Below are 22533 nucleotides of genomic sequence, written 5' to 3'. Positions count from 1 at the left end.
AACCTTAATTTCTTCTGAACCTTAAATTCTTTGGGGACTGGAATCACCTCGTATCAGTCAGGGCTGAAGCAAACAAGAGTCACTCTAGGTATTTGAAACAAAATCAATTTAATATAGGGAACCAGTTATCCAGGTGATGGAAGAGCTGAGAAGTCAAACAGTGCATGGTGAGGCCACCCAGAGATTAATAACAGCAGGAAGTTGCCAGTATCCCCAGAGCTGGAGGGACATACGGAGAAAGTAGTATTACCAGGGCCCAGAAACTAGGGCAGGAGCTAGAGTCCAGGTGCTGGCCCCACAGAGGCAGGGCCTGGCTGATGGACTCTAGAATCACAGACAGGGAGCCACTGCTGAGGATGCCTCTAGGAGCAGAGAAGGAAACATCCTAGGGATGGAAAAAGGTAGACCGTGCAAACAACACCCAAAGAGGAGTTTGAAAGGCTATACTAATATCAGACAAAATAGACTTTAAGACAAAAATTGATTATAGGGACAAAGAACATTTTATAATGATAAAAAGAGTTTATAATTGATGAACTGACCCTTTTATCAGAAATAAACATATATGATCCTAAAAAGGAAAGCCCAAAGACACATGAAGCAAACACTGACAGAACTGAAGGGAGAAATACACAATTCAACAATCCTGGTTGGAGACTTCAATATCCTACTTTCAATAGTGGACATAACAACATGGCAGTAAATCAATAAGGAAACAGAAAATTTGAACAACATTATAAATGAAGTGGACCTGACAGATACTACAGACTACTTCCCCCAACAAGACCTCTTCCAAGGTGCACATGGAACATTCTCCAAGACAGACCTCATGTTAGGATATGAAATGAATCTCAGGAAATGTAAAAGAATTGAAATCATACAAAGTATAGTCTCTGACCACAATCAATAACAGAAGGAAATTTTAAGAACCCACAGATACATGGAAATTAAAGAGCATACTCTTAAATAATCAATGGGCCTAAGAACTCACAAGGAAAATTAGAAAATACTTTGAGATTAATGAAAATGAAAACACAGGGGCACCTGGGTGGCTCAGTGGGTTGAGCCTCTGCCTTCGGCTTGGGTCATGATCTCATGTCCTGGGATCGAGCACCGCATCGGGCTCTCTGCTCAGTGGGGAGCCTGCTTCCCCCTCTCTCTCTGCCTGCCTCTCTGCCTACTTGTGGTCTCTCTCTCTGTCAAATAAATAAATAACTAATCTTAAAAAAAAAAGAAAATGAAAACAACATATCAACACCTACGGGTTTTAGCTAAGTGCGTACTTGGAAATTTATAGCTGTAAATGCTTATATTGGGAAAAAAAGAAGAAAGATCTCATATAAAGAACATAACCTTTCATCTTAAGAAATCAGGAAAAAAAAAAGACTAAACTAAACCTGAATCAAGCAGAAGGAAAGAAATAATAAAGATAAGAATGGAACCAAATGAAATAGAGAATAGGAAAAAGTAAGGAAAACCAATAAAACCAAAAATTAGTATGTTGAAAAGATTTTCAAAATTGACAGATCTTTAATTACACTTATAATGATACCCCAACTACACAAAGATGTCGCAAGAAAATAAAACTACAGGGACACCTGAGTGGCTCAGTCAGTTAAGCACTGCCTTTGGCTCAGGTCATCTTCCCAGGGTCCTAGGATCAAGCTTTCCTGCTCAGCAGGGAGTCTGCTTCTTCCTCTGTCCCTCCCCACACTCATGCACTCACTCTCTCTCTCTCTCAAACAAAATCTTTTTTAAAAAGTTTAAAAAAAAAAAAGAAAACTACAATTATCACTTATAAATATAGAAGCAAAATCCTCAACAAAATATTAACACCCCAATCCAGCAACATATAAAAAAAGATTATACACCATGACCCAGTGATTACCCCAGGAATTCAAGGTTGGCTCAAGATACAAAAATTAATCTACATATTTTCTATATTTATTAGAACAAAGCACAAAAAAACTAAAGTGGACACAGAAAAAGCATTTAACAAACTCCAACATTTGGGGAATAGAAGGGAACATGATACCAGAAATTAACTCAAAATGGATCAGAACTAAATGTCAAAACTAGAAGTATAGGGGCGCCTGGGTGGCTCAGTGGGTTAAACCTCTGCTTTCGGCCGGGGTCATGATCTCAGGGTCCTGGGATCAAGCCCTGCATTGGGCTCTCTGCTCGGCAGGGAACCTGCTTCTCCCTCTCTCTCTGCCTGCCTCTCTGCCTACTTGTGATCTCTCTCTGTCAAGTAAATAAATAAGATCTTAAAAAAAAAAAAAACTAGAAGTATAAAACTCTCAGAAGAAAACATAAGAATTAATTAAAGCTTCTTGAACTTGATTTAGGCAATGGATTTTTAGATAGAATGCCAAAAGCGCAAGTGATGAAAGAAAATAAATAAATTGGGCCCTAAAATTTTTTTTAAAGATTTTATTTATTTATTTGACAGAGAGAGATCACAAGTAGACAGAGAAGTAGGCAGAGAGAGAGAGGGAAGCAGGCTCCCTGCTGAGCAGAGAGCCCGATGTGGAACTCGATCCCAGGACCCTGAGATCATAACCTGAGCCGAAGGCAGCGGCTTAACCCACTGAGCCACCCAGGTACCCGGGCCTTAAAATTTTAAAGTTGTTTGCTTTAAAGTCAGAGAGCACCATCAAGAAGGTGAAAAGATAGTCCACAGAATGGAGGAAAATATTTACAAGTACTGTATCTGATAAAGGACTTGTGTCTAGAATAAATAAGGAACTCTTAAAATTCACAATAAAAAAAAAACCCAATTTTAAAATGGGCAAATTATTTATTTATTTTTAAAGATCTTATTTATTTTTATCATTTAAGAGAGAGAGAGTGAGAGAGAGCACGAGTGGGGTGAAGGGCAGAGGGAGAAGCAGACTCCCTGCTGAGCAGGTGGCCCGGCGCAGGACTCGATTCTGGGATTCCAGGATCATGACCTGAGCAGAAGGCAGATGCTTAACCAACTGAGCCACCCAGGCATCCTGGGAAAATGACTTAAATAGATGTTTCTTCAAATAATATATTGCAATGGTCAATAAGCACATGAAAATGTGCTCAACATCATTAGGGTAGTGCAAATCAAAACCACAATGAGATACCATCTCATAACCACCAGAAAACTAGAATCAAAGAGACAATAACAGGTTTTTTCAAGGATCCTTCATATATTGAACCATATTATATATTGTGTATGAGAATATAAAATCATGAGGCCACTTTGGGAAATAGCTTGACAGTTCTTCAAAATGTTAAACATTGGGGGCACCTGGATGGCTCAGTCAGTTAAGCATCTAACTCTTAATTTCGTCTCAGGTCATGATCTCAGGGGTCATGAGATAAAGCCCTATGCCAGGCTCTGTGCTCAGTGTGAAGTCTGCTTGAGATTTTCTCTCTCCCTCTATCACTGCCCCTCCCCTCCACCCTTAGGTGTGCTCTCCCTCATAAATAAATAAATAAATAAATAAATAAATAAATAAAACCATTAAACATGGAATTACCATATGACCCGGCAATTCCACTCCTAGGTATGTACCCAAGAGAAATAAAAACATTTGTCCACACAAAAATTTGTACATGACTGTTCATAGCAGCATGATTCATAAGAGCCACAAAGTAGAAACCATCCAAATGTTGAACTGATAACAGATAAACCAAATGTGGTATATCCATACGATGGAATATTAATAGGCCATGAAAAGCAATGAGGCTATGAGATGTGGATTAACCTATAACAAGGATGAACCTTTAAAACAGGATGATAAGTGAAAGAAGCCAGACATAAAGGCCATATATATAAATCTATTGATGCAAAGTGTCTACAAAAGGCAAATCGATAGAGAGAGAAAGATTGGTGGTGGCGACCAGGGCCTGGGGACAGGGTTGGAGGGGAGATGGGGAGTCATTGCTAACAAATGGGAAGAAGTAATTAAAAAATCTTCTAAAATTGATGGTGGTAATGTTTGCACAACTCTGTGAATATACAAAACCATTGACTGGTACACTTTAAAAAGGTGAATTATATATATGTAAATGTGAGTTCTATCTCAATAAAGCTGTCCGAAACATTCTGATATCCCCCTTCTCCTCTACCTTCCATCATCTGTCAGTTCCTCCCACTGGCCAAATCTACCTGAGAAGCTGGAGGACACAGTGGTTTGGGAAATGTAGTTTTCTGTGACCCTGAATCCCTCGTTCACCTCTGATGCTCTGGCCCGGGGTATTCAGGCTTAAACATGTGTCCAATCAATAACTGGCCCAAATTCTCCTGCCTTGGGTTGGGATCCTTAACTGCTGGGCTACACAGGGGGCTTTTTCAATATAAATAACCTGATGATTCATGATCCTATGACCAGTGAGTGAGCTGTCACTGTCACCTTCTCATACCCCTTGGTTCTAGAAGGCACTGTGGGGGCCGTGGTTGAGGTCGGATTGGAGGAAGGAGCTGGGGTAGGAGGGGCAGAGAAGAGGGTGGCTCCTCTCAGAACTTAAAAGCACTTCCTCCCCAGACAGTGGGAGCTCAAGACCCGGCACAGCCTTCCTGTGTGGTTTCAACTGCCCAGAGAGTGTCATGGACCTGGGTGAGTGAGCCTCCCCATGTGGGAAAGAGCAGCACGGGGTCATCCAGCCTGACCCTGTGGAATGGAGGTGGAGGAGGGGGATGGAAAGCACGGGGGAGCCTCCCAACTAATCAGGGTCTGTCCTGGTGGGAATCAGCCACCCTGTTCTCCCAGGCACAACAGATGCACCTTTCAGAGCTGGGGAAAGGGGTGACCACTGGCACCAGGAAAGACAGGGGGAGGTGGGGGTGGAGAGATGGTGTCTTCCTAGAACAGTAAGGACTGGAGAAGGCTGCAGGTCTGGGGTTGGTGGTGATCTGGATGGCCCCTGTCTTCATCTCCGCTTGGGGTGATGGGTGAGGGTCCCTGGGACCTGTTTCTTCAGGGGAAAAGTCCTCAGAGGGCTCCGGACCCTCCACTCCTCGTCCCCCCTCTGCTTTCTACCTTTCTCGCCTGCTAAGCAGGGATCAGAAGCTCCGTGCTCTTAGGAGCAAAGGGAAGGTTAGGGTATGCAGTACGGGGTAGGACAAACGCAAGCATGCTCCACATCCCTCTGGCTCGGCTCCCGCCGCGTGCAGGTTAAAGGCTGGGTGGGCAACAGGAAATGGGACAACAATGGGGCATCCAGCCTGGAGAAGTCATAGCCCACTTCACGTTTTCTGCCCTGGCCAATGACTCATCCCTTTAAAAAGCCTGTCCTCTGATCGAAACTTGGTCTTAACCAGAGGGATTACAAAAGAAGCTCTGAGAGGGTTGTGAGGGGTATGGGGTACGTCCAGCTCCAGACACCCCATGTGTAAATCTCGGCTATGAAGTCAGACCCGGCTGAGGCTACAGAGGCCAAGTTCCTGGATGGTTCATTCTCACCAGCAAATGAAGCACCACGGCAGCCTCAAAGCCGCAAGAGGTTGCCTTTAAAAAGTGAAGGTTCACTGGTGCGCCCTGTGCTGTCCTCACACTCCTCCCACCGCACCACAGCCTCTTGCCTTTACTCTGCCTACCCCCTCCCCTGGCCTACCCAGAACCCCAGGTGGACCCAGCGATCCTCTGTAAATTGGTTAACGTAGCTGCCTGACCCACGACTGGAATGCCTGGCCGGTGGGACCGGATCCTTGCATCTCCATCTCAGAGGCTTTGGGGGTATGAGCAGAAAGTTTGTGGAATGAATGAATGAATGAATGAATGACATCAACAACTCTGAGTTGATTTCAGTTTTTAAAAATCTCTTCCGACATCCTCTCCTCCCAGCAGACTGTTCCCCAATCCCACTCCCCAGACCCCCGCCCCCCGCCACTTACCACAGTCACAGAACGCAGGCCATCGCCCATTGAGGACTGGTTCCTGACTCCCTGTGGGACCTCCGTGAGGGAGACCTCTATGACCTCTGTGTGTCCCCGTGGGGTGCTGGGAAAAGTTGGGAAACCTGCTCCCCTGGAGCAGGAGGGGCACTGATTGGTAGTTCTTGCCAATTTCCATAGTGTAAATTCTCCCGCCACGGTTGACTTCAAGCCTCAGACCACTTCAAGGCCTGAAATGACTGAACAGAGAGTCAGGGAGGGCCGTGCACCCTGGCTCCACGGGCCTCTGAGAACCAACTCTGGGCCACCACTGAGGGTCTTCCCCCAGACCTGGGTTTGGGGTGCTAGCCTCACAGGCTTTGATGCGGGGAGGGAGGGCAACCTCTGGTTTGGGAGAAAGGGATGTTCTCGCCCGCTTCACTCAACTCGAGAGAGAGAGCCCCAACGGCCAAGCCTGAAATACTGGTAGGAAGGGAAGCCACTGAGGGAAGCTTTGCTCAGAACAGACTCAGGGCCGTTGGTGGGGCGGATGGGCCATGAACGATCTGTTTTTCTCTCTCCGTCTGCCCAGTAGGGAGCAAGAGGTGGGTGAAGAGGCAGAGTTTCTGTTACACAAAATGAAAACACCAAAGCTGAAGCTGGGCTGAGTTGGTCTCTTTCATGATTTGAATGAGCAGCCCCAGGCACCCTCCCACCTTTGAGAGAGGAGTCTTAAGACCTCAGAATTCTCCAAAACAGAGAAAAGAAAAAAATGAGCCTGTGAGAGACTTATGTGTCATAGCTTGGTCTGAAATGGTGGCAGAGGGAAGGTAAAAGAATGCTGAGCAAAAGCCTCCTGGCCTGGGAACATGGCTGGGAAGGAAGGGAGCGCTGCAGCCTCTGGGAGCTGTTGGGAAAATCTGTTCTCTTTGGTACCTTCTTCCAGTCACTTCTCATTGATGGGGGAATTCGGTCATGACCAGTCTTGTGGGGAGACAGTCACTCAGGTGCATAAGCCACTGAGACAGGGGGAGACATAGTACTGATGGGGTCTCTGTGAGGCACGTGGAAAACTCCAAAGAAAAGTGGTGACCATGGAACATGGGTCGGAAGAGCATTTAAGTTGGGTTTTGAAAGGCATGTCCAAGCTTTCAAACCAGACAAGGAGGAACAAGGGAGGCGGGACGTGGCAGGGAGAGCAGACTTGATTTCCATCAGGGGCCAACAAAGCAAATGAGGGAAGGGACACAAGATGTAGTAAGTGGAGGGGAGCAGAGTGAACCAGAGGAGGCAAGCCCCACCGAAAGTCATCCAAATGGAAATCCAATGTAGCCAAGCAGAACATCCTGGGGGCTCAGCCTGTGGACTCCCCGTCAGTCAGCTCTGACAAAAGCTAACAGAAACAAGGTAGGAGCAAGTGGAAGGAGGTGTAAAGAATGTGGCCACGCCAAGGAGGAAGGTAAGAAGGGAGACAAGAGGCACAGGAAGGACCAGTCAAGATTTTGTGTGGCCTTGCTGAGGGGTTGTCCTGAAAGCAATAGGGAGCCAGTGAAGATTTTTCTTTTTCAGTCAGGTGAGTTAAGGGATGTGGGCTGCATTTCAGAAGGAACTCTGAAAGTCTGATGTCAGGACAGAGGTGGGGCCAGCTCTGAGACGTTAGGGGACAGAAGCAACAGAGCTAGATGACCCACACGATGTAGGAAAGTGAGGACTCTCATCACGCTCCATGGAGGTCTCTAGACATAGAGGACTCAAGAGAAATGTAAGGTAACACAGGTAGTGAGAGTTCCAATCAAATCTCAGAGCCATCTCTTAGCAGCTGTGTGACACCGGGCAAGTGGCTTAACCTCTCTGGGCCACAGTTTTTTGGAATAGCATGAGAATCACAAGGCTTCGTTCACAGGATGTTATGAGGGAGAGATACAGAAAGACTAAGAGGCAGCATAAAGACGGCTTAGGGGTGTGGTTTCTGGAAACTGAAGGATTCAAAGCCCAGCTCCATTATTAGCCAACCGTGTGACTCTGGGAAATTTGCTAATCTCTTGTGCTTCAGTTTCCTCAGTCTTAGATGGGAATTATAGTAGTACCTACCTACCATGATGACAGTGATCGTACATGGAACGATTTGGTGCACAGTGAGAGCTCAGTGAATTTGAATTCTATCACTGGGTAAAGAAGTTGATATCATAGGGACTGCAAGTTTCCCTTAGCTGTCCTACCTTCCTGCCTGTTGTCTGAAAGGGGAGCCCCCAGGCTTCTCACCTTCTCTCCAAATTTCCTTACCCCTTCCCGGCTTCTTCCCTCCCTCTCTCTTCTGCCTCCCCTAAAAAAGTTGTGTTGGCAGGTGAGGAATTCCAGAAAGGAAAAAGTTTGGGGTGGCTTTTGGGGCCAGCTAAATGGGTACCCATGATTCCCTAGAGGGTCTGGAAAATGTGAGGATGAAAGTTAGGGATTTGGAAGAGCAACCAACCAGCAATCCCTCCACCCGGACAGGAAAGCAGTTTTCCTTGCTGGGGGCTCAGGTCGGAGTTCTAGGGAATTTTCTTCTCATTATGATTATTACTAGAAACCCAAGAACTCAGAAAATACCCAACATATAAGTCATCCACGTCTCAACCCCTAAGATTCCCAACTTCAGTGGCCTCACCCAAGCTCCTGCCCAAGGCTTGTTGCTTTATGACTCTGTAACAGACAGAAATGATCTGACTCATGGCCACTGACCAGGCTCCTGCCACACACCAGAGTTCCCCTAAATTCCCATTTGGTTACCTTTCTTGAAAACAGCCTGTTTTGGTTCTACGGATCCTTGTTCATCCACCATTTCCAATACACCTGGAATGAGAAATCTTGTACACACACACACATAGCCTAGTCTCAACCCCTTTCCCCTCCCCTCCACCAGGGGCAAAGGAATGGGACAGGGGCCCCAGGGAAGGGGTTGATGGAGTGAAATAGAAACAGTTCTTACTCCTTGCATCTACCCGTTGTGACTTATCAAAACTTTGAGGTTTCTCGGTTCTCACTGACAGTCAAAGTGGGCTTTCTCTAGAGTAACGAAAGATTTGTGCCTGTTTAAAGAAACCTCGAGCACTTCACACCAAGATGAGTCAGTGGAGAATGGGCGGTGCGTTGGACCCTGACAAAAGCGTGTTGAAGATAGAGATGTGGGCTTGAGGGCGGCCTCCCACGGTAATTCGACGAGGAAGGGGGATGGGAGGGGGAGCTAGGACGTTGCACAGTCCTCTATTCCTACCTAGGACTGCAGATACACAGGGGCAAGCCGGGGACAATGGGACAGTGCGTGCCTGTCCTCAGAAAGAGAAGACATAGCCAGGAAGGCAGGTGCAGGCAGACAGTGAGGGGCTTGACTGCCATACTAAGCTTCAAGGCCTTCCTCTGTAGGGCTGGAGAGAGAGGTCCTCAGGATTTAGGAGGCCTGGTGGGGGTTGGCATCAGAGCGCTGCCTTAGAAAGACGTGTCTAGCAGTAGTGTGCAATATAACTTGCTTGAGGTGGGAAAACTATGTATTTATTTTTGTGGCTTGAGGCTCTTCCTCCTTGGCCCAGGAACCCCCACCAAGCCCAGAATCCCCTGCCTTAGGCACTCCACCTGGAGCGTGCAGTAAATTGCGTGTCGTGCAGAGATATTTCCAGCAGGTGGCGCTGTAGCCAAAGACAGCGAATCCCTGGCAATCCGCTCCCTCGTGAGAAGCAGAACCCCTTGCTTTCAGGAAGAGGGTCCCCAGCTTCTAGAAGGTGCCTGAAGCGGAGTCCCAAGCATTTCCCTGTCCCTGTTGAGACTGGAGGAGTGACCGGCCTGCAAGTCCTGCCTTGGCGTTCATCTGTGGCATCCTCGTTACTGATTGTGCTGTGGGCCAGGCCCTGGCTGGGAGGCTGAGGGTCAGGTTCCTGGGAGGGGGCTACAAAGGTCAGAAAGCACAACTCCTGCCCTCTGGGTGCTCCCAGAGGTTAGGTGAGATAAGACTGCTACATAAATTACCCCGTGCACTGTCCTCCCTGCTCAGCCCTCAGAGGAAATAAGTTCCCACTCCAGCCCTCACCTCAGCCACAAAGCAGAACTAAGTGGCCAAGGCCCCATCCTCTGTCAGCAGCTCACCAGGCCTGTGCTAACCTGTGTCTCAACCCGCTGCTCAGACTCAAGAGAGCCTCCTGACTTCTAGAATGTACCCAGGTTCTGACCCTGCTCTGCGCAGGCTGGGCAGGCTCCCCTCCCATGGCTGAGTGTCTTCCCTTTTCCCACATCTCGCGAGGCCCCAGATTAGAAACAAGTAAAAGAGCAAACATACCCAAACACACTTCAGTCAAGCAAAAAAAGTAGTTACCTCAGAGAATAGTCTCTATCGTACCATACCATACCGTCCTAGGATTGCGTCCCCTCAGGCCACCCCGGCGCTCTCTTCCCCGGAAGAAGGAGAAGCTGGGGCATTCATTCACTCACTCACTCACTCGTTCATTCACTCATCAACCCACAGTTCCTGGATGCCGTCTTCATTCCAGGTCTGCACTGGGTGAAAGGGAAGAGGTCCCTGCTCCACCAACAGGCTGAGGGTGTAGGCCAAGGAAACCACAAGTTGGCCTTAACGATTTTCAGTTGAATGAGGGGTTGTGGGGAGCAGGTGGGTCCCCGAAGCACTTTCCCGTCCTTGAGATGCCAGGAAATAACCTCACTCCTCCACCTAGCCCTGTGGCATCAGCCTGTCTCCTCAGCTGGCCTCCCACAGAGGACACTCGGGCTGCAGATGGGGTTGCCCACTCACCCGGATGCAGGAAAGATGCTCCCCAATGGTTACTGGCAAGGAGCAGTGCAGGACACACACACACACACACACACACACACACACACAGAGTTACCATCACCCCCCTCAAGGCCTTGCTTCCCACACAACCTGGGGTGGAAGGGGCCACTCAAACCCAGGAGTCAGGGTCAGGTGAAACTCAGCCTTGAAGGGCATGTGGGCCAGAGTGAGCTTTCCAACTCCAGAAGATGCTCTGAAGAGCCAGGAAGGGGGTGGGGAGCAGGGGCTGCCATGCATTCTGATCCCACTAAGAGGAGGTGAGGGCCGGCAAGGCTGGGCAGCCAGCCAGGTGCTTCAAGGCACAATCTGGATCTGATGTTCCAGGCAAACGAGGTGCCTGGGGCTTGTGGGGAAAGTTCCCAACAGTGCCCCCACCCCTCCCTGAGGCCTTCTTTCCTAACAAAGAGCTGCCCCTGCCAAGCAGTAACTTTCTCACCTTGTCTCCTGCAGGGAAACCAATGAAAAGCCTGCTGGTGGTGGCTCTCCTTGTCATTTTCCAGGTGAGATCTGCGCCCAACAAAAGCTCTGTTCCCTCCCCCATACCCCCCTCCCCAAGCCCACCCTTTCCCACCCCCAGAATCCTGGTGGTGGAGGAGGGGGGCACTTGCTGTAAAGAAAGAGACCCAGACACAAACCCACCTGCTGTTCCTTAAGCCGGTGGCTGCCCCTCTCCATCTGCTGAGTGACCCTACAAGCTACACATGGTCTCCAAACGTCCTGGATGCCGCTTAAATTAAAACACAGGGGAAATAAGATACTACCTTCTCCCCCACCGCACTTGCACCGTCCCCATTCGGGATACAGAAATGCGGGCTCCGTCTGAGTCTGTCGAGGGGAACGGCACAAAGCAACGGCTGTGAGTGTCCTGGAGTCTGTGCATGTGTGTGCACAGCCGTGCGTGCAAAACTTCATACATGAGTCGAGAGAACATGTGGTCTAGTGGCCTCATTACGATCCTATTACCCCAAAGCTGTCTCCCGCCCCCGGTGTCCAGCCAAAGCCTCTTCTGGAGGCCCCAGTCCCTTCTATGAAATAAAGAGGCCCATCTGAGACCCACTTAGTGGGGAGGGAAGAAAGCATGGGGCCCGGGACACTGGGGGTAGGGGAGTGTACATACTTTATAGGTCCCCAAACTCTGCAGGAGCCAAGTCCCCCAATTTACACTGTTCTGCTTCTCAGTCCCAGAAATGCAGACAGGAAAGCTGGCCCCACCGAGCCCTGGAGTTAGAAGAAACTGTAACTCATAGTCTACTCTCTTCCATTGGCTGGGGGTGGGAGCTCTCTGGAGGGGGAGGGGGAGGCCAAGTCCAAAGCTGGAGAGGCAGGCCTTCAAAATTTGGCTTTTCCCCAAGTCTGGAGGCCAGAGGGGCAGCTTTCCAGGAGCTCTGGCCAGAGGCAGGCCCCAAGCTGGGCACTGTTCCCAAAACCCCATCCCAGAGGTCCCCCGGAGCTTGGGCCACAGCCCACAGCCTGGCCCCCTTCCCCATCACCACTCCCTCCCCTCTTTCAGGACTTGGGAGGGGCTGTATTGCTAGAAGTGGAGAATGGAAGATTGGGGAGGGGATGAGGGACAGCTGGGGCTCATTCTTCTCTTTACTTAGGGGAATGGGGGTGGCTCAGACGGGGCAGGATGTGGTGGAGCTGTGGGCTGCAGAGGCATCATGCCTAGTGGCCCAGAGTCCGGAAGTAGTAAAGGGAGGAAAAAGAGGGCAGGTCATGCTGGTGGGGAGCACTCTTCATAAAGGCTGGGTATACCCCCCTTATGTCCGGGGACTCCAGACTTATAACCCTGGGACTTACCATGGGTTAAGGCTGAGAGCAGCCAGCCTCTTCAGGACCCCCAGGCTGCAGTCATGCCCAGATGAGGGGAAAGGGGGTTGCCGCTAACTTTTCTCAAGATAGCAGTGCCCAGAGAAATGGCTCTTGGATATTATTTTGTCCTTGTTCTGTGACAGTGATAAATTCAGGATTTGGAAGTGAGAAAGACAGAGAGACAGGATGTGGGAAAGAGACCGGGTTCCACTCCGGCTGTGTGACCTTGAACGAAGTTCTCCAAAAGCCTCCCTTTCCTTATCTCTAAAGTCCCTCCAGCTCCCCAGGTGCACGAAAACCCATCACTGTGAGCTGCCCAGAGCCCAGTTCCCAGAGGAGGGGCCATGGGCTTCCCCAGGCAGCCCCGCAGCCCAGCTGCCAGCCTACAGAGGCTCAGCTGTCCCTGTGCACAGGGGTGCAGGGGTGCATGCCCTCCTTCATTGATAAAATCACAGCAGGTTGCCTGATACTTCAGCTTGCCCTACAAACGGGCTAAAAAAAAAAAAAAAGGCCCTGAGCCGCTGAGCCTGGCTGATTGGGATCTGCCGGAAGAGACTGGGAGGAAGAGAGACACAGAGAGGTGGGGGAGAGGGTGGGAGCCCAGAGGGAGAGTAGGAGACAACGGAGCCCCATGCTCTTCCTGGGGATGCAGGGAGGACTCCATCACAGCTGAGGAGGCAGTGGCCCAGGAGGGCACCCTCCACCCCATCATAGCTGTACAGTTCAGTGCCCTTGGGCACATGTTGCCAGAGCCCCTGCTGCGTGCGGGGCACTGTACCTCGGGCCCTGGGATCCGTAGAATTTTGCAAGTCACTCATCACCCAGGGTCACAGAAGCTTGCCCCAAACCAGGGTTTTGAGGCTTCTTAACAGAGTATCTGCCTTCTGGCTCCAGGCCCTCCTCAACCTGAACCCCGACATGGATTTCCCCTCAAAAGCTGAAGTACTTTGCAGGTTCCCTGGAAAACTTTTTCTAGCAGATTCTAAAAGGAGGCTCAAGATGAAAGACACACGTTCTTCTTCTTCTGGAGTTTCTGGGCACCAGAACCGAGGTTAAGCACCTCACCCTAGCCATGGAGGGAGATTATAGTCGTCTCCATCTCACCGATGAGGAAACTGAGGCTCAGAGATAAAGTGTGTGTATGCGGCCCGAGGCTCACGAGACCTCAAAGCCCAGATGATTTCCAGTCCACTGTCAGGGCACGTAATGCCGAGGCTCTCTGAGTTGGTGAGAACAGACCCTTGCTACTTACTAGAAGTGCAGAATCTCAGGTCCCAGCCTATCGATCAGAACACGCATTCTGACAAGATCGCCAGGTAATTCATGTGCATGTTAAATTTTGGGAGGCACCAGTTTTAAGCCAGGGAACCTCCTGGGAAGTTTAGGAAAACAGATCCCAGGGCTCTGCCCCCATAGATTCCAGGTTTGTAGGTCCCAGGTGGGGCCCAAGAATTCGCAGGCTTTGTGGGTGATGCCCCTAATGGGGACAACTGCTCTGGGCAATCCCGGGGCCTCAAAGTGAGCTGAGTTGAGCTGGATCCCACTTGGCTAAGCTGGATGGCATTGCCCTGTTCCCTCTCCCGCAGGTGTGCCTGTGCCAAGATGAGGTCACGGATGATTACATTGGAGACAATACCACGGTTGACTACACTCTCTACGAGTCCGTATGCTTCAAGAAAGACGTGCGGAACTTTAAAGCCTGGTTCCTGCCACTCATGTACACCATCATTTGCTTCATGGGCCTGCTGGGCAACGGGCTGGTCGTATTGACCTACATCTACTTCAAGAGGCTCAAGACCATGACCGACACCTATCTACTCAACCTGGCCATGGCCGACATCCTCTTCCTCCTGACCCTTCCCTTCTGGGCCTACAGTGCAGCCAAGTCCTGGATCTTTGGTGTGCACGTTTGCAAGATCATCTTCGGCATCTACAAGATAAGCTTCTTCAGCGGCATGCTGCTGCTTCTTTGCATCAGCATTGACCGCTACGTGGCCATTGTCCAGGCCGTCTCAGCCCACCGCCACCGTGCCCGTGTTCTCCTCATCAGCAAGCTGTCCTGCGTGGGCATCTGGATGCTGGCCATGGTGCTGTCCACCCCAGAGCTGCTGTACAGCGGCCTCCAGAAAAGCAGCAGCGAGCAAGCCCTGAGGTGCTCCCTCGTCACGGAGCACGTGGAAGACCTGATCACCATCCAGGTGGCCCAGATGGTGGTAGGCTTTCTGATCCCCCTGGGGGCCATGAGCTTCTGCTACCTCGTCATCATCCGCACCCTGCTCCAGGCCCGCAACTTCGAGCGCAACAAGGCCATCAAGGTCATCATCGCTGTGGTCGTGGTCTTCATCGCCTTCCAGCTGCCCTACAATGGGGTGGTCCTGGCCCAGACGGTGGCCAACTTCAATATCACGGGCAGCGGCAGCTGTGAGCTCAGTAAGCAGCTCAACATTGCCTATGACGTCACCTATAGCCTGGCCTGCGTCCGCTGCTGCGTCAACCCTTTCTTGTATGCCTTCATTGGTGTCAAGTTCAGGAATGACCTCTTCAAGCTCTTCAAGGACTTGGGCTGCCTGAGCCAGGAACGGCTCCGCCAGTGGTCTTCCTGCCGCCACACCCGGCGCTCCTCCATGAGCGTGGAGGCTGAGACCACCACCACCTTCTCCCCGTAGGTGGCGCTCCACTCAGATGAGAGGGACCTCTCCCAGGGCCCTGGTGCCCTGGGAACCGGACGGGCAGCAGGAGACTCGGGCTCCAAAAGCTGCAGAGGGAAAGGCAGTCCTGGCCAATGAAGCTCTGTCTCGTGGGGAGAGGACGTGCGGCAGCCCAGACCCCTGGCCTTAGCTACCTCCACCCAGGTTCCAAAGCTTGTGACCGATAAGCTGCGCCAAGTCCTGCGACACTCCAAAACCAAGGCTGCTGTCCCCCAGACCAAGAACTAAGAGTGGAAGTGGGAAAACAGTCTGCACTTGGAGTGAAGGGAGAGTTGGTGACAGGTGGACCAGAGAAGGGCGCCTGGCAAGTCCTCTGAATGAAACTCCTTCTGACCCAGGAAGACATCCTCCCTGAGAGTAGAGGGCTGAGGCAAGGTCTTCCAGAAAATAAGGCTTTGTCTCTGAGACCTGAGATGGTGGAGAGACTTCTCGGCTTGGCAGGGAAAGGGGATGCCAGCGGGTCAAAATCTCTGAATTCCTCCCTCCGTCTCTTTCTCCACTGTCATCTGAGCCACCAAGGAATGGCAGGCTCCAGACCTCCCTGAAACCACACTTGCCCAGTGCCTGCCACCTCTCATCAGACCACTGCCCGCCCAGGCTCTCCTCAGGGAGGGGCGTGGTGTTTCCTGCGGGCCAAGCCAGCGGCCTCTGCCTGGGCCAAAACCACGCTCCCGGCCAGGACTCTGGGGCACAGATGACGTGCAACGAGCCCTTCTCAGGTCTCAGCTCTGCTCTGAAGGAGGAGAGGGCAGGCAGAGAGGTTTGGGACCGGGACAGGGGGTAGAGGAGTGGTGACAGTACTGACTGCTGAAGGCCAGTGAGCTGCTCTTTGTTCTTAGTCACGGGGACAAAAAAACGCTCATCCTGTCCTGCTTTCAGTTCATTAAGACAGCGCAGTTTACTCACAGACAAATACAAGTTTTCCTCTGCAGAAACAACAGCTTTAAAAGAAATGGGGGACATTTTCGGTAAATGGCAAATGGGTATGTCCCTGTTTTGCAAGCCCCTACTTCCCACCCGACCACCTCCTCTTCTCTGCTCTCCGTGGGCTTCATTTCTGAGACATGATCAGAGCCAGGGGGTCTGCCAAGCTATGCTCCAAGCCCCTCCTGTGACACCATCCCAGAAGGCTGAAAGAGGGAGGGGGAGGGAAAGCACAGGGTGCCCAACTTGCAAATGCCCTTCCAGAACTCGTGGGAGAGGACCCAAGCCTGTGCCATCAGCAGTGACCCACAGACGTGGTATGAGCTGAACTTTGGAGAGAGCCAAGCTGTCCTTAAAACTTCAACGGCTGGGAGCTCTCTGTCACCTTTAGCAACATTTACTCACTGGTCAGCTCGTCCCGTCCCTGCTCGGTCTGTAACTAGAGCCCATAACCCTTTGTCAGTCCCTTCAAGCTCCCCACAATGGTTCTTAGAGGGAGGGCCGCCTCCACCCCTGGGCACCCAGACTACAGCATGCTGGATTAAGGAGGCTGGTCATGGCACCCATGTGATAGGTTGCACCCTTTTCTTGGAAGCCAAGTTCATCCACGACCCACCCCTACAGACCACCGTTGCAGCAGTAGCCGATGTCCAGTGACCTATCACGGAGGGGCAGGGATTGGGGAACAGCCACTGCCCACAACATAGATCCATGTCCCTGGGATCCCTGACGCCTCCCCGGAACCCTGACTCCTCCAAGCCAGAGAGGAGGTTAGCCCAAAGCTGTGATGCACGAGGAGGCATCTGAAGGGCCCAGCACAGCGACAGCTGGGGGCCTGGCAGGGGGCGAGAGGGAGGGGATACTCGGGTAAAGGTGATAGTATACATTTTCCAGAGAGCCCACTTTGTAACGCAGCCCATTCTCTCTGGTCCTCAGCACTTGACATTTGTCTCCTCCGTGGGTTGCACTGGGCATGACTTGTTGGCCAGCATGCACTGGGGAAAAGGAAACTGGCCCGGGTGCGGGCAGGGGGGAGTGGTGCTTGCCACAGCAGCGCTGAGTAGTAAAACATGCAGCTACAGACGTGTGTGCATGAGTGTGGGGTGCGGGGAGGACCCCAGAGCGCCTGTGGGGTCCGCGAGAGGAGCATGAAGCCCACTGGTATGTACATCCTAATGAGGGTACAGGCAGGAAACCGATCCTCCGTTCCTGAATGGAGGAATTCAAGGGCACACTCATGAACTGGAAGCCAGGCCAACCGCACAAACACGCCATCTCGGCTTCAGATACATTTTTCTAAAATAACTGGACATCTCCGAGTATTTACAAAGACAACAGAACCCCAGCCATGTTAATTCCCCACACTGCTCTATCTCGGCTCACAGCTGGCCTGGCCCCTGCTCCCTTGCCCAGCGCTCTCCTGGGCCTACCCTGAACTTTGGGGGACCCCTAGGAAGAAGGAACAAACTCACTGGGGAGCCCCCCTTCCCCAGCACCCAAGGCTTCTCTCTCCCTTTCTGTCTGTCATCTGCTTCATCCACCTGCTCCCATGAACTGGTTTCATGGCCCCCACGGCCCCCCGTCCTGTCTCTTGTAGCTTTCCCCTTCTCTCCATCCCCATCCTCCCTAGCTGCCTCCCCAGGGCCCGCCTCTGCCCTTACAGCCAGAAGCACCACACCTCAAGAATCATGGATTCACACGACTGCAAGGGACCGCAGGGATCTGCTGGTCCACCCCAATCAGCCTCTAGATGGGGAAACTGAGGCCCAGAAGGAGAAACTGACTTGCTTAAAGAGACTTTGTAATATAAGAATACCGGATCAGCTGGCTCTGGGGGCCTGAGGGTCTGGCAGGATTATGGGAAGCGGATGGGAAAGAGCGGACCTCTGAAGCCAGGCTGACTGGGAACCTCATCTCTGTTGCTTCCCAGCTGTGTGACCTTCAGCTGTTGCTCAACTGCTCTGAGGCTCAGATTTCTCAACTGCAAGATGGAGAGGATTTGGCAAACACGTTGCACAGCGCCTGGAATGTGGAACGTGGTGATGAGGAGCAGGGGTTCTGCGGCCAGACTGCCTGGTTTGAATCTCAGCTAAGCTCCTCGGGCTCCTTACTTAGTCTGTGTTTCGGTTTCCTAGTCTGTGTGATGGGGAAAATCATAGCACCTACCTCCTAGGACTGTTGTGAGGAGCAAGTAAATTCACTGATGTCAAATGCTTAGAAATCCTTCTGGAAGTGTTGTTGATAATCATTAAGAAATGTTTAATACATGGTAGCTAAAAAAAAAAAAAAAAGTTTCCACAAGTTTCCACCAGGAAACCAAATTCAATTCCTTAGCCCCATTTCCATCCCCCCCACAACTTATAAATCAAGCTGGAGGACAGCCTGAAGATGAGTCAGTCTGCCCTTCCCACCAACTGGACGGGTAAGCCAACGGAGGCTCAGAGAGCTAAATTACTCACCTGAGGTTTCTTAGGAGCTCTTGCCTCGCTAGAACTTGAGCCCAGGTTCCCGAGCTCCAGCCAGAGGTCTTCCTGCAGATCTCCTGCACTCCCCTACACTCCCCTGCACTCCCCTACACATCCACCCCAGCCTACGCCATCCATGTCCCAGACCATGCAGCTCTGCTCTGGCAAGCACTGTCCCTCCTGTCCTGTGGCCAAGCCCTTAAGGAACAGCTCCCCTCACCCCCATGAATAGTCCCTGTCCTTGGCCCTGAGTCCAGGAGAATGAGGTACAAAGAAAAGAAATGCGGCAGCTGGTCCAAGGGAATTCAGGCAACTGATCTTTTTAAAGAAAGGATCCTCTCTGAGAGTCAGATTTATTTCTGTACTGAAGGTAAATAGTTGGAGGGAGAAGAAACAGGCCTTTGGCGGCAGGGGTGGGAGTCGAGGCAAATGAGATGGGGAGTGGAGGGGAGCAGAAGGAGGGGGAAAGTGGGGCAGGGGTGCATTCTAGGGGCAACCCAGCTAGGGGCCCGACTTGGAGAGTATTTTCAGTGGGTGGAACCAGTCACGTGGGTAGAAAGGGGCTATATTAGTCTTAGAGACAGGGGGGCTCATGGCCCTCTTGGCCAGGAGGGGGTTAGAAATGGCCCAGTTTCCCTGATCTGAGCCCCTAGAAAAACCCCAGGGAGTAAAAGAGGGGGTTCTTCTCCTTGAGCTCAAAAGAACAACCTGGCGAGCCCTCCTGGCCTCCTCTCTGTGAGAGCAGATGTGTGAGAGGCCCTGCAGGGAGTAGACCTCTCATCACACATATACACATTCACGCGCACACGCGCACACACACACACGTGCGTGTGCACACACCACGCCCCAGCTCTGTCGTTTGTTTTTTCAGGGGCCTAGAAAGAGACACAGACAAGGGGTCTGCTGCAGAAAAGGCTACACAGCCCCTTGCTCGGCCAAAGCAGCTCTAGTCTAACACATCTTAACTGACCTCCTCCTAAATCAGAAATGGGGACCCATGAATGCTCCCACGGATTTGTGTGTGTGTGTGTGTGCGTGCGCGCACGCACACACACACGCACACACGCACTTGCACGTGTACATGGCCCAGTTCAGACTGTTCTTCCTCCCGCCTTCTCTGGGAGGATGGAGATTACCTTATTTTTGTCTCTTGTTGCCTAACCCCAGGGAGTTCACTCGCTGGGTTCCTCCATGTGTCATAGTAACCACCGCACAGGGCGGCCTCTGGGTTCTCGTCTCCGTGTAAACAAACACAGGACTGCACGAGCAGGCCTTGCCGGGTTCTGGCCCTCTCCACTCCCTCCTGGGGTGCTAGGTCTCGAGGTCAGACATCCGTCCCCTTAGCTGGAGGGCTGGGGAAGAAACACATCTTGCCCCCGACCCCTCTCATGCCTGGGTCAGAGCCTGCTCAGGGCCACAGAGTTCATGTTTATTCCGAGTAAAGAGCTGACATTGGTAAGTTCCACGGATACCACAGATGAAATGTCCCAAATCCTTTCCCAGCATTTAAAAGGAGGCCTGGAACTGCACGCACATTTATCTTTTCTGGTTTGTGCAAACAGTACTCGAGTAACGGAAATAGGAACACAGTCGCATGCGAAGGCCAAGTGCTGCATTCTTCCCAGACCCAGGAGGTGTTTTCTGTGGCCGAGCCAGGGGCCAGGGGTCACCCACGGTGGCACCAGCTCTGTCTCTTGCCCAGAAGCTTGGGCTTTGTCCCCGGTAGCTAACTCCCTGGACATTGCCATTTGGTCTGCACTAACACCTCTTTCTGCCACCTGCCTTCAGGGACACTCAGCTGCCAAGGCATGTGGCAGGCCACCTCGGTCCTTGGGAGTCCAGGGAAAGGGAGCAGGAAGAACAGTGGGAAGCTCTGAGCCTTCAGGGGTTCAGGGAGTCACCCGTCTGCCTTTACCTTCATCTTCAGATCAGGACACAGGTCTGGACAAACCTGGAAGCCTTCAGTCCCTGTCAAAGGCAGAACTTGGATTTTTGTCCAAGAGCTACACCTGCTCTGCCTTCTTCTCAGTTACCCCACCCCCAGCCACGTCTCCCTACCCCCTAACTCAGGGAGACTGTGGACTGCCAGGAGCTGGTGAGACTTCATTTCTGGGAGCATCCAAGGCTGGGTGACACCAGGGCGGGGGTCTGTCGAAGAAGGAACTGCAGGAATCACAGAGCCTCAGGTGTAGAAAAGACCTTGCCTAGCAGGGGAGACAGGCTCTTATTTACTGAGTGCCTGCAATGTGCCAGGGACGGTGCTGGGTATGGCACCTGCCGCTGAGTTCTCGGGACAACAGGTGAAGACGTTGAGGTTTATAGGAAGTTTGTGTGACTTCTCTGAGGTGACATGGCTAGGGAGAATGACTACAACCTTACCACAATTGTATTATGTACTCCAGACCATATGGAGGGATACATCTTCACTCATTTCATCCTCACACCAACTCTGCTAGAGTCCCATTTTACAGATGGGAACGGTGGCTCAGAGAGGTTAAGCAACTTCGCCACAACACACAGCTACTCCGTGGTCAATCTACTAAGTGATCTGGGCCAGTTCTAGCTGGCCTCCAAAGCCCGTGTTCTTGCCACCCGACTGCACAAGCCAATGAAATACTCTTCTTTCATTACCAAATATGCACGGAGCCCTAACTTTGTGCCAGGCATTGTGCCAACATCCTCAAAATGGACCAGCCAACATTTTGCAAGGCTGACTGGACACAAGGCTCTGACCTGGGAGGAGGAAGGATCAAATAACAAAAAAAGAGCCCCACCCACTAGAGGAATGGGACCCTATGGCCCCACAGCAACCAGGCTTTGCTGCTCCTTAAGGGCTTGGTCTCCCCTTCTCTCCTCCAGGCCCTGCTTCCCACCCAGCCTTCCTTCAGAGGCCAGCTCCGCAGGGCTGCACGCTCTGGGAGGAAATTGTCTTGGCTCTGCCCCAGACGTACTGGGCAACGCTGGCAAGCGGCTTTCCCTCTCTGGGCCTCCAGCTCCTTAACTGGGAGGTAGGGGAGCTGGGCCAGATGATTTCCACCATTGCTTCCAGCTCCAACGTGCTGCAGTACCTCGTCTGGGTGGGGTCAGCCGGGCAGGGCTCCGCACTCGCTGATGCCTGGAAGGGGTACGGAGTGGGTGGGTGAGGGGCTGAGGAAGCTGCCCCACCCCCAGCTGTGGTTTCTGGTGGGGCCACCCTGGCAGCAGGTGGAGGGAAGTGTTTGTCACCCTTCCAACAAAGTGCTAAAACAAAGACCTCCCAGGGCACTATGGGAGCAGGCGGCAAAGGCGCGCAAAATGCCAAAAATAAAACACACCTTCCCTTTGATAGACACCGGCAGCTGCCTAGGGGCCGGGCCTGGGGGTGGTGAGGAAAAGGCTCAGATTTCATGCCCGAGAGTGCGCCCACGCCCAGTGTCACACACTGACACACACCACACAGGCAGCACACACGGACACATCTACAAGTTGTACACGCTCATATACACAGCCAGCATCATGGCCGGAGACCCGTGCGGTCCCGCGGAGCTGGCTCTCAGAAGGGCCCATGCTTGATTTAAGGCCCTGCTATCTCTGTCGTGAACTTTTTTTTTTTTTTAAGATTTCATTTATTTATTTGACACACAGCGAGAGAGAGCACAAGCAGAGGGAGGGTGAGAGGGAGAAGCAGGCTCTCCGCTGAGCAGGGATTCCCAATGCAGGGGCTTGATCCCAGGACCCTGAGGTCATGGCCTGAGCCCAAGGCAGATGCTTAACGACTGAGCCACCCGGGCGGCCCTGTCTTGAACATTTTAATAATTTTTGAACAAGAGGTTCAGCATTTTCATTTTGCCCTGGACCTACAAGTTCTGGCCCTAATCCTGTTGGTGTGCATTCATCTGTACGTACACTCACATTATGCTTAAGACACACACAAGCGTTTCCATACAAGAGTGAATATACTGCACACACACACACACA

The 22533-nt window shown here is 51.6% G+C and overlaps 1 protein-coding gene across 1 annotated transcript; it reads left to right on the top strand.

Annotated features, from left to right (window-relative positions):
- Positions 1-4527: 4527 nt before the first annotated feature.
- LOC111151380 (C-C motif chemokine receptor 7) lies at positions 4528-18317 on the top strand. The gene is made up of 3 exons (XM_022509368.1): positions 4528-4595; positions 11118-11167; positions 14066-18317. Exons 1-3 carry the CDS (start codon positions 4586-4588, stop codon positions 15143-15145), a joined length of 1140 nt encoding a protein of 379 aa, XP_022365076.1. The 5' UTR covers positions 4528-4585; the 3' UTR covers positions 15146-18317.
- Positions 18318-22533: the final 4216 nt, after the last annotated feature.

This window comes from Enhydra lutris, unplaced genomic scaffold (genome assembly GCF_002288905.1).
Source record: "Enhydra lutris kenyoni isolate GAN:26980312 unplaced genomic scaffold, ASM228890v2 scaffoldscaffold26, whole genome shotgun sequence".
Classification (NCBI taxonomy): domain Eukaryota; kingdom Metazoa; phylum Chordata; class Mammalia; order Carnivora; family Mustelidae; genus Enhydra; species Enhydra lutris.
The sequence above is the reverse complement of the archived record's forward strand: the minus strand, read 5'-3'. Positions and strand labels throughout refer to the sequence as shown.